Raw genomic sequence first — 12,342 nt, forward strand, 5'->3', positions numbered from 1 at the left:
ATATTCGTTGGTGATCTTTGAGAGAGCTAATACCTATCGCTTGAGATTAGTGAAACGTAGAAGGTGATTAATAACTTGGATTAGTCAAACATTTATACAAGGCGACCGGAGAAACTTGAGGGTGAATAGTTTCCTAAAACTTTTTCTTTTAATTAATTTAGTGAGTTGATGTTTACAACTTGTTTATGGAAGAAGACTAGATGTGTGCTAATAATTATGTTTCAATTGAATGTTACCACTACCATACTCTTTCCCTGGTCTAATCCTCTTACTTCCCATAGAACACCACCGTCTACACACTCTTCTAAGGCTATATGTAATGGGGCGAGAGTTTGGGCGACAAGGGGCTAGAAGGGGCGCGAACACCGCCCCCAGGTGATATGTGGGCAAAAAGGGGTGGGGGCGGGGTTCTTTTATCGCCCGGAAGAAGAAAAGTATTATTATTATATATATGTGTGTGTAAGATATATATATATATATATATATATATATATATATATATATATATATATATATATATATATATATATTACTATTATAGCCCCTACACCATTACACCCTAAAAACAAATTCTCACCTCTTGCTGACTAGGCGCAAAACGCCCCAATTTGTAGCCTCTCCACTACGCATAGCCTAATGGTCATTTTAGTTTGCCTCTATGACAATTTATTTTAATAATATAACTTATTATATTGAATGTGGGTTTAGTAAGTGTTATAAGTAGGGATGGCAACGGGGCGGTTTCGGGGCGGGGAATGCCAATCCCATACCCGCCCCGGTTTATAAAACCCATTACCAAAACCGTCTAAAAACCCGCGGGGACTAAACGGGGAATCCCCATCGGGGATTCGGGGAAAACCGCGGGTATTCGGGGAACCCGTCTAGCATAAATGGTTTTTAAACGGGCTAAATTCCCCGTGGGGATCCCCATTTAACCGTCGGGTTCACCGTTTAAAACCCGATTGTAAGAAAATGATACAAAATTACAATACAATATTAATACACAAAAAGTTCAATATCCAAACATATTACACATACAAAAGACATTATTAATACATAAAAATGTTTATTTCTCCCATCACAACGGAAATTAACTTCATGATTGATCCTTCTTACACGTCCATACCGCACCCATTCAACCATTCAAACACTTGTCATGCCGGATTGCTATGATAATCAAACATTAACATATTAATTGGAAACTATATAAGAATCAATGTTAAACCATATTAAAATGTAAACGATAAACCATATATATATGTATTACCTCAATACCATCGTCACATTCATATTCAATAGTTTGGCAATATGCCTCGGATTCTTCTGAACAAGTTGCTATATTCATATCACAAAAGTCAAAAGTTTATACAGTTATTGCTATCGGCTTGTGAGTTATCACCCGGAGATGTTTGTGGTTGTTGTGTGTGTCCTTCCATAAATCCTACGAATAATTATGAAAATGAAAATGTTCTTAGCATCGCAATCAAAACACAAAGCATGCTTCACAACAGTCAATGCACTTAATACAATACACTTATACACAAGCATGCTTCACAACAGTCAATGCACTTAATACAATACACAAGCATGCTTCACAACAGTCAATGCACTTAATACAATACACAAAGCATAACTTACAACCGTCAATGATCTAATAGAATGAACAATGAGTTAGTGAGTGTTGACCTCAGTTAACAAATAACTATATATGTATTCAGTTCAAGAATCTTGTTAACTAAATCTATCAAACAAAGTTTGAATCTATCAAAACTAAATCTATCAAAAATAGATTGAATCTATCAAACTAAATCTATCAAACAAAGTTTGAATCTATCAAAAACAGAAACTAAATATATCAAAATAGATTTTGAAACCACTACTCACTGGGCTGTGGAGATGCGCGGCGGTGGCGAGTCAGGCGAGTCCGGCGAGATGCGCGGCGGCGACTGCAGAATGGGGAACGGGCTGTGCCTACTCACTGCAGAATGGCGAGTCCGGCGACTGCAGAATGGGGAACGGCGACTGCAGAATGGCGAGTCGGGCTGTGAGATCAGAGATGCGCGGCGGCGTGCGGGCGGGAGGTTGTTCTAGGGTTAGGGTAAATGGCCAAATGGGAAAGTAGGAAACTGGTTTTAAACGGGTATACGGGAAAATGGGTTAGGCAGCCTTATTGGGAAAATAAATAATAAATAATATATTATATATAAATATAAAAATTATATTTAATTAAACGGGTTTTAAACGGGTATACGGGGCGGGTACAGGCTATACCATACCCGCCCCGAACCCGATTAACTTAAACGGGGAAACCCCGAACCCGGACCCGTCCCCGATTAAGTGTCCCCGAACCCGCCCCGTTCGGGGCGGGTTTCGGTTTTCCCCATCGGGTTTGGTTTTTTTTGCCATCCCTAGTTATAAGCATGGAGCTTGGATATAGCCATATAGATTCTTTTATGAAGGTTTTATGAAAAAAAAAAAAAAAGGTATTATAAAAATAGTGGTCTAAATTTCAGGTCTTGTTTGATGTAATCTTTTCAAGACAAAATAACCAATACAGAAAGTACGTAAATTACAAACCCAATTGCCAACTACTTTATATAAAACATTAAAACCTGCCTACTTACATAACTGAATTCGAAAGAGTTCAACCTCTTAAAACCATACATCTTGCAACCAATTCATTTTTTTAAGAGCAGAAGTATATATTTGTAGAATTATTAATGTGATTAAAATCTATGACTGTTAGACCACTTGAGCACAGATATGATCTTAGAAAGCTTTGCGTTTGTGGAGCATATTTCATGTAAGTATACAATAATACATCACATGATTGTAACATGTATATATTAAATTGTTGATGTTATGTATGTCAATTTGTGGTTGCTCGGTAGATTACCTATCATTATTTGATTATTATTTTTTGTGAAATCAAATCAAATATTTTCTTTTATTACTCTCATCAAACACATCTAATTAAATTATTTTAATCATAACTAATCTCTTTGTTCTTTTGCTGGTTTTTCCTTGATTATATTTATATTAATTTGATGCGTAAGTTTTTGGTATTATTAATATTTCTTCTTTGTTTATTAGAGTCTTAAGCTAGTCCCTACACATTTATCATATTGTTTTTCCCCCTTTTTTTCTGCGGCAGTTATTTATTTATTTATTGGATGGCTGCAGTTATTAGTGACGAATAATATTGCAATATTACTCTACTAATTACATGGTATTACTGTATTAGCAAACAAAACTACTACAACATTAATAATAATAATAATGATAATGATAATGATAATAATAATAATATTCTTATAAAGTTTTCTTTTAACGTAATGCATAGTTGCGCACTCCTAAACCTACTCCTAAATTACACCGTCTTAAAATGAAACTTTAAACCTCACCACTCATAAGAGACGTCATTTTAGGGCTAGCTTAAGAGTCACGTAAAAAAGCTAGGGCTTTAGAACTTCCTTTAAATAAGGCCTAACTTTAAAAGATGTAAATACGTTTTTGTCGTATGTTAGGTTCCCTTTGGGTTACAAACAAAAACGCAAGGTCAGTATAGTGGTAAGACTCTACTTTTGCTTTTAGGGGACACAAGTTTGAATCTCACATTTTCCAACTTTATTTTTCTATTTTTTTACAAGTCATGAAAATGGATTTTGAAAGCATGAATCAAATTTTGTTTTTTTTAAGGGCTTTAGAATTTTTCTTTTCCATTTAGACCTCTTAAATGATTGCATCAACTCTGCGTCATTTCAACACTTTAATGTCGTTATGCTACATACATTTAGATAAAGTAAGTAAGATAATATAAGCAGTTAATTATATCGTCATAAATAAACAAGTAAAATTTATTTGATTAATTAATTTTGATTTATCATTTATGTGTTTAGAATAAAAGAAAATGATGATAGGTTGAAACATGAAGTTAGAGAAAGAGTATTTAAAAGAAAAGTTAAATATCTATATTAACTTGAAAAGTTAACGAGTTTACTATAATTAAAAATATGATTTGGACCGTAACAAGAAATAATGAGAAAGGAGCACGGTTGGTCCGTAACGAGCGCTACAAATGTGATTCGGGGAATCCTGCTTTTTTGCTTTTCATGTCTCCAATTAGCCTAACCTAACCTAATTACTTATTATTTTAACAAAGCTACGGTATATTATATTCCTTAAGTACATATAATTAATATAGAGTTTTTGAATATAACAAAAACGTTTCCGATTGAAATGTAGAATAAACAAATGGACTAAAAGGATTATTTTGGCTAAACTACATGTTTTATATCCGTAGTTTACTAAACGACTTCTAACTTAGCGGTATCAAGTTGTGTGAAATAATATTTATGAAGATTTTGTAGTAAAACCAGAGTGCGTTCGTTTAAAAAAACACTAAAACTGTAGTTTACTCTTTCATTTTTTTTTACCTTAAATGGTCTTACAATAACACAGTAAAAAGAATGAAGTTAGCAAAGAGTAAAAATAAATCATCACGAATACATATCTTCATCTCATGCCTTTTTCTTAACAACCAACAAATAAAACTCGGTTTCCTGGGATAACCCAACGATGAAAGGTTACTCCATACGTTTGCGATCGCAAACAACGTTGGGTAGGCCAAGCCCATACGTATCCGAAGACCCACGTTAAAACTCTGTGGAAATCAAATTCAAACTTGAAACTTTGTATTCTCTAGTTAATTTTTTTCATCTCATGTATACGTTAAATTGAAAATAATAAAATATGATGATACTAAATATATGAACAATCACCACGCTTAAAGTTATTTAGCCATAATGATTAGATACTCTAGGTAATATAATTGTAAGCACTTGCACCTCGATTGTAAGAAAATGTCATCTTTTTGAGATTCAAACTTGTAATTTTGAAATTACTAGGATTGATAGAATGCTTGAACTTTGTCACACCCATGGGAATATTTTAGTCATGCTTTTTGACAACTGAATATACATTTACTAGAGACTGATTTACAAACAAATATACGAATTTCCATCTCTATAACAAACACTCGAATAAAAAACAGTTGATGGTGCAACACCAGTCAAAGTCAAAGTCAAAGTCAAACAGTGATAAGGCTTTGTCTTCGGTCACCTACAACCAATGTTTGATTTGTTTTAGGTCTTGAGCTTACTTAACTTCACGTCACTTTCTCACTCGAACACTCCACTTCTTCTTCCTTAAATTCTGCCACCATTTTGGAACACCCTCAGGTCCCATCTTATCTTCTCCCCCAATTCAATTCAATTATCTTCATTCACTTTTCTTTCTCTAATTTTTCATAAAACCCATCAAATAATAATAATAATAATATTAATATCCAAGATGAGTGATTCCAATTCTATAGAGCGTGCCGGAAAAATATTAGTAGTCTCACTTGTAGTACTGTCTGTTTTTTTAATATTTGTATCCTTTGTCCACCACTACGCCAAGTGGTTTTGGCACCGGAGAGAACAAAACCCGGATGCCCCAAATACTCGCCGGCGCCGGCGCCGGGGAGATTTTTCAGCTGGTTACCAGGAACAACAGCAGCAGCAGGGTGGTGTCACCGTCCTCCGCCGTGGTCTAAACCCTTCATTTTTGAAAACTATTCCGGTTATCCCGTTCGACCCGAAAGACTTTAAAGACGGATTGGAATGTGCCGTGTGCTTATCCGAGCTTAACGAAGGCGAAAGCACGCGTGTTTTGCCAAAATGTGATCATGGGTTTCATGTGGAATGTATTGACATGTGGTTTTATTCACATTCGACTTGCCCGATTTGTAGGAATTCGGTTTCGGTTGAGGCTGAAGTTTCGGTTGAGAATTTGTTGGGAACTCAAGAAGAGTTGATTGAATCACGGGAGTTTCCGACTAATATTTTGTTTTGGGGTGATGAGACTGAAGTTAGCACTTTAACTTCTCAATTAGAGGAAGCCTCGTCGTCCTCGGCTCAAATGATTGCAGCGAGGACGGATTTGGTGATTGATATACCGAGACAGGTTGATTGTGATGAGGATCAGAAATCGCCTGTTTCGTCAAGGATGGGATCGTTAAGACGGATTTTAAGCGGTAGTAGACGGTTTATGAACCCCTTTAGCCCTGCCAATGTTAATGTTGAACAAGGTACCAGGGGGCATGTTTGATCTTTATGTTTGGATACATTTTAGATTAGCATTCATATGTTGTTGTATAAGGGAAAAATGTAATTAGTTTTAGCATCTCTGTAGAGCATGTGATGAACATGTCACTAGTTCTTGCAGAAGAGTGTCATCATGTAAATTGTTTTACAAATTGAATCATACTCAAATATATGTTTTAGAAGCTTGATCACAGTACTCGACTGGTATAGCATAGGTGGCAAATTTGAGTGGCTTGCGGTTAACAATTAGTTTGGTACGTTACGTGTGGCATCTTTGAAGTTGGGTATACGTCTCCAAACTAGTCTTTCGTTATCATTATCTCAACAACACAACAAATTTTATCCATTGATGTTACTGGACCATTTTGTTTCTTAGGTTAGATAATGGTCCTGAAATCTGCTATGTTTTTTGTTGGCTTTGTTCATCCACCTTGCCTCTGGAACATTGATATTGACAACTCGGCAAATGTTTGGGGGGCACGTACAGATATAATGATCAAAAAGCTTCCATGACAACTGATTAATGAGAAAACAAGCAGTGTACATTTGATGGTTATGAACCAGAAGGGAAAGTATTGATGAGTCAATTAATGTAGATCATCATGGCATGTCATGTGGACTTAAATGAAGGTGGTTTATGGTGGCCTGGCCTGGCCTGGCTTTTCTTACCTCATTGTACAAAAGTAAATTAGTATTATTCCACAGCACAAGAATTTGCATTTATCTTAAAATGCAAATGCTCCATAATTTGTTTGAGATCCTTCTTATAGCAATATGATTAATACATCAACCAACCAGATACGCTTACGTATGATAAATCAAACTCACTAGTACTACTAGATCAAACTTTCTACGTCTAACCAACTCTCTTTTTAAAGATCAGAGTTGCATCAGATGACAAACATTACAATAAAACATAAAACAGATGGCCACGGACATGATGATAAGAACCCCAACCCCAACCCCAATGGTCGATTTTTAAACTTTGTCAACAACAAACAAGGTTTTCTAGTTAAACAAGTTTCTAGGTCCATCAGTCATCACCACTTAACTCCATGATTTTCTCAAACATAAGCATAATTAAAGAAAAAGATCCTGTGTTCAAATACCATACCTGAAGGGAACAGAATAAAATCTCAACAATTTCAAGTACAAAATACATGTTTATTAAACCAAATCAGACTCCACTTTATAAACGACTGATAACAGCTTCAACCTCAGCCGGGGTGTACAAGTGATAAGTAGGAGCCACCTTCGCAATATCCACGTTATTAGGAGTTACCTGGACCCAAAACCAAATCACAATCATCAACACTGAATTTCAAGCTAACAGTTTATCATCTGCTTTGTTAAGCGTACCTTTTCTTCCATCACTTGCTTCAAGATGGAAAGAGCAATTGTTTCAGCTTCTTTTAGACTCAAGTCCTAACCATAAAATGCAATCACAATCAGCAATCAAACTCAAGATGATACAAGAAAACGAACACTGATTAAATCAGCCCAGACCTTGTTGAATTGCTCTTGCAGAGAGCTGTCAGCACCTTCAGACCCTGACCCTATAGCTTTTGCATTGCATTGCCAAAATGTGCCCGATGGATCCGTATAGTATCTGCAGATAAACAACTCCTAAGATCTTGTCCTGATTTTCTTTTACTTCTTGTGATTACAAACAATACAGATAACTAACTTGCAGAAAATACACAGAAAGAATACTGATACTTACAGACTGGGACCATTTTCATCGTGGCCTGCAATAAGAAGAGACACTCCAAATGGTCGAGACTGCAAAATAGTAGAATTTTAAAGATATCAGTTGACGTTTGTCATGCAGTTGCACCATAAACTGTTGGAAAAAAAATGAGAACAGATATGAAACAAGTGTTGATAAGTTGAAATGCAAACCATGGATTCTTCCTCTCCTTCACCAAATCGCAGTGCCAGATCACACAGAGCTTGGGTAGTTGATTCAACTGTCATTGGCTCCCCATAAGAAAACCTATGATTCTAAAACAAGTAATAATAAACAATGTTAATGCATAACTTATTCCTAGTAAATCAATGGTTAGTGATTGATGCTAAAGTCACCTGGGTCTCAACACGTGCGTGCTCAACGAGTGTGCGGGCATCTGCAATTAATCCACTCATGGCACAGCCAATGTGTTCATCAATTTCCATAATTTTCTCAACACTGCTAGGTTCCTGCACATGAGAGAAGTTAAGTACAAGTGTTGCTTTAATTGCAGCATTCCAATAATTAAAAAGAATACAGTCAAAACCAACAAATCATTTGCTAAAACTTATTTCTGCAACGTCATAATACTCGCAAACCCTCAAACCAAATATTTGAATCAAAATAAAAGATTATACGACTTTTTGTTTTGCAGTTTCGCAAACACCAGAAACATAAAAAAGAACCAATATTTTTTGTACTGCTTTAACCACAATTCATTCCTAACTATAACTCGGCACGTCATTAATCTAGTGGTACTCTCTTACCTCCAGATTCTAAACTAGAAATACCAACCATAAGTTATCAACAACACACAGGCCCAGCATAATATAGTGGCTATGATTATTATAAACTTCAAATATAGGAAATCCATATTCGCTTAAAAAAATCATATTGCCTTTCAGATGATTAATGAGACTAATAGTTCAGAACAGCACGAAAAAAAAATCACGTTATCAGTGCAAACTGAAAAGAAAAGCAGCTCTGCAGTTGAACCAAATTTATTACCAAATAAGCACATAGCACACATATACGAGGACAATAAACAAGGACGTAGCACTTGGAATTTCATCACATACGAGCATTATAAACAATTTGATCTTGTAAAAGACTGTCGATGAAGCACAAACATCCAACAACCAAATTATACTACATGATTGTGCCATAGTTAATTGATGTTCTTCAGTCTAATATGTTCAATCATACATAAAGTGAAATGGGTGACATACCAAGAGTGGCGAGGTGATACGCTTTTCAACGGCGAGAATAACCCCTTCCTTGGTCTTCAACCCAATAGCTGTGGAGCCCAACTGTAATCATAATCATAATCATAATCATAATCATAATCATAATTAACAACATTTCATGGTACTGAAACAATTCAAGATTAAAAACACATAAAAAAGTGTAAAATGTTGGTTAATTACCTTAATGGCCTCAATGGCATATTCAACCTGAAACAACCTTCCTTCTGGAGAGAAGGTGTTGACACCCCTATCATACTCTGTCCTACACAAACATACAAACAAACATTAACTAGCCTACTGGTTTTAGGGCAACAAGACAATAAATTGTCAACCGGATCAAAAGCAATTACCTGGTTAGAAACATCTTCGATTCAGTTCAATGGATCAATAGATCTCTGCAATTGCATACATGAAACAGATTTGAAGGCTTAAATTGATGGACTTGGTGAGCTACAGCAAAGACGTAATCAAATTTAAAAGCAAACAATGAATGAATCAAAGGCGTACCTGTTGATGTATGTTATAGCACCGGTTTGTTTTTGTTTTGTGAAGTCTATTTATTCGAGTAAGAGTAATCTTGTGAAGCAAGCCACCACTGGGTTAAATCTTGTTCTTACTGGTAAAGCGAACCGGGTCGTGTCCTAGGGTTCTAACCGGGTCAAATATAAAATTCGGACGGACTGGATAGAGACCCTTTAAAGCCCAAATATTAATTTGGCTCTTTTAAGTAGAGGTGTATAAAACAATTTTTTTTTCAAACGGAAACCGGTTTAGGTTTTGTATGGTTAAAACTAGTTTTACTCTAACGGTTCGGTTTTGAAACTGTTTTTATTATTGAACAAGTCATACTGATCCATCCAAACTGGTTCGGTTTTGACTGGTTTTAGGAAGGAAAAAAATGGTTTTTGAGCATTCTCATTCCATCCTCATCCATATCTTTATAATTACACTAAAAAACACTATATTTCTCACTCATGTTTAATTAAATAATATTTTTTATACCTTTATCATTACAGTTTTCTCTCTCCTCTAATCACAACCAATCCAACAAATATTAAAAAATAAATATGGGCAAACAATGTTTCCCAAATGTTTTCCCAAATTTACAAAAAATCACTACATTTCTCTTTCCACCCTATAATTTACACTCACAACCTCACCCTATAATTTGCAAACTCCCCACACATAATTATAGGGGATGGCATGGGAATGCTATTAAAACCAGTTTGATTGTGAAAGGGTCGAACCGCTATACGAACCTGCATTTCGTTTCATTTTGGGAATCGATCTGCCTGAAACCGGTTTTAGATATGAACCGGTCTGGTTTCCAATTAACAAGTTTTTGTACACCTCTACTTTTAAGTTACAACTCAATGTATCTTAATTATAATCACGGACATAAATGCATCTTAAATTACTCTTCAATAATGTATTATGAGTCTATGGATTGTGGACTTTGGCATTTCTTGATTGTGTTTGTTAGCCTTAGCGCGAGCTGACAAAATATGTCACGTTTTACTTAAAGAACAATAAATAACATCTTTAAAATAAAAATTCATGAAACCCTTTAAAGATACATGAATTAAACTAGCTTTTACACCACCTCAGCAAGTTTTTCAAGAGATACGAGGGCTTGCATGATTATGATGTGGGGAAATATGACGTGCCAAACATCTGAAGATTGCGTTGTTTGGTTTGTGCTTGAACGTTGGATTACTAGCTAGTTTGAGCTTCATTGTGTACAACGTCAGCAAACTTTTACGTGTACATGCTTAGATGTGTTAACGCCACATCACTAGTTTGAGAGTTGTTACTGCTAGCTTGTGATGAGTTCATGGCAGAACAAACTAGTTGTAACAACGCGAAAATTTCGAGTTCAAAGTATCAACTTTTTAAAGTCTAAGGACTAAAATTGCCAAATTCCAAACATGAGGGTTAAAAACGAAAATTCTGATTTTCCTACCCATCGCGCTACGCGATGATCATCAGAGAGACCCATCACGTACCAACTTTAGAAGCAAAGGTGTAAACCGAAACAACTCTACGCCATGCAAGACTTGTAGGAGATACCACAAGGGCCGATGCAATTTCGCCCCGTCTCCTAAAGTCTGTGAGTCCTGTAACCGTACGGGATATGATGCTGCTAATTGTTGGAAAAAGAAGATGACTTGCTTTAACTGCAAGGAGATGGGCCATTTAAGTTTCGAGTGCCCAAAGAACAAACCTGCTGCTGGTGGTGCGGGTGGAAGTGGTCAAAACAAAAAGGGAAACGCGCGAGTCTTTGTACCCGACACAAAGAAGGCCGCTGACATGCCGGAAACCATAACCGGTACGTTTCTAGTCAACGACACCTATGCTAGAGTTTTGTTTGATTCGGGTGCCAATTTAAGTTTTATAGATTATAGTTTATGTAGTATATTAAACGAACCATTAACAAAATTAGATAAAACTCTAAGCGTTGAGACTGCTAGTGGCGAAATCGTTAAGATCTCCGAAGCTATTGAAAACGGAAAAATTCTTTTTGCTGGTTATATTCTGCCTACTTGTTTGTTACCCATGAGCCTGGCTGGTTTTGATATTGTACTTGGTATGGATTAGTTATCCGATAACCATGCACGTATCATCTGCAATAGTAAAACTGTTGAACTTTAAGCCCCCGATAAACAAACGATTCGAATTGAAGGGGACAAAGACGCTGGCCAAGTTAGCATAATTTCCATTATTAGGGCTAACAAGTGTTTGAATCAAGGATGCCTCGCATTCATGGCCTACGTCACTGAAGAATCAAAGCCAAAAGAAATCAAAGACGTACCTATCGTTTCTGACTTTTCTGACGTTTTTCCTGATGAACTTCCTGGAATCCCTCCAGATCGTGAAGTAGAGTTTAGGATCGATCTCATTCCTGGTACTGCTCCGATCGCCAAAGATCCGTATCGCTTAACGCCAACCGAGATGGAGGAATTAAAGAAACAACTCGATGAGTTATTAGAGAAAGGTTTCATTCGACCGAGTTCGTCGCCTTGGGGAGCGCCAATTCTTTCGTCAAGAAGAATGACGGATCCATGCGAATGTGTATCAATTATCATGCGTTAAACAAAGTTACAATCAAAAACCGATATCCACTCCCTCGTATCGATGATCTTTTCGACCAACTTCAAGGTGCTAGCTTCTTTTCTAAAATCGATCTTCGTTCCGGCTATCACCAACTCAAAGTGCAATC

The 12,342-nt window shown here is 36.2% G+C and overlaps 2 protein-coding genes across 2 annotated transcripts; one reads left to right on the forward strand and one right to left on the reverse strand.

The window, feature by feature from the left end:
- The first annotated feature begins 5,091 nt into the window (after positions 1-5,091).
- On the forward strand, positions 5,092-6,331 carry LOC143604164 (RING-H2 finger protein ATL60-like). Its single transcript, XM_077080729.1, has one exon. It carries the CDS (start codon positions 5,353-5,355, stop codon positions 6,148-6,150), a length of 798 nt encoding a protein of 265 aa, XP_076936844.1. The 5' UTR covers positions 5,092-5,352; the 3' UTR covers positions 6,151-6,331.
- Positions 6,332-7,226: 895 nt separating this feature from the next.
- Positions 7,227-9,647, reverse strand: LOC143604165 (proteasome subunit alpha type-5-like). Its single transcript, XM_077080730.1, has 9 exons — positions 9,473-9,647; positions 9,303-9,384; positions 9,105-9,185; positions 8,232-8,345; positions 8,049-8,150; positions 7,870-7,928; positions 7,653-7,755; positions 7,506-7,571; positions 7,227-7,428 (listed from the first exon to the last, which is right to left on the reverse strand). The coding sequence occupies exons 1-9, from the start codon at positions 9,484-9,486 to the stop codon at positions 7,336-7,338; spliced, it is 714 nt and encodes a 237-aa protein (XP_076936845.1). The 5' UTR covers positions 9,487-9,647; the 3' UTR covers positions 7,227-7,335.
- Between the last annotated feature and the right edge of the window lie 2,695 nt (positions 9,648-12,342).

The sequence above is a fragment of the Bidens hawaiensis genome, unplaced genomic scaffold, assembly GCF_021521415.1.
Source record: "Bidens hawaiensis isolate Kalapana, Puna unplaced genomic scaffold, B.hawaiensis_p1.1 tig00064072_1, whole genome shotgun sequence".
NCBI classification, from domain to species: domain Eukaryota; kingdom Viridiplantae; phylum Streptophyta; class Magnoliopsida; order Asterales; family Asteraceae; genus Bidens; species Bidens hawaiensis.

Bases quoted from the DNA above. Each gene is read 5' to 3' on its own strand.
- LOC143604165 (XM_077080730.1), bottom strand. The intron at 8,346-9,104 runs GTATGTCACCCA...TCTCATGTGCAG, and splicing joins GTATCACCTCGCCACTCTTG to GAACCTAGCAGTGTTGAGAA. The intron at 7,756-7,869 runs GTAAGTATCAGT...GTTTATCTGCAG, and splicing joins GATGAAAATGGTCCCAGTCT to ATACTATACGGATCCATCGG.
- LOC143604164 (XM_077080729.1), top strand. From the start codon at position 5,353: ATGAGTGATTCCAATTCTATAGAGCGTGCCGGAAAAATATTAGTAGTC.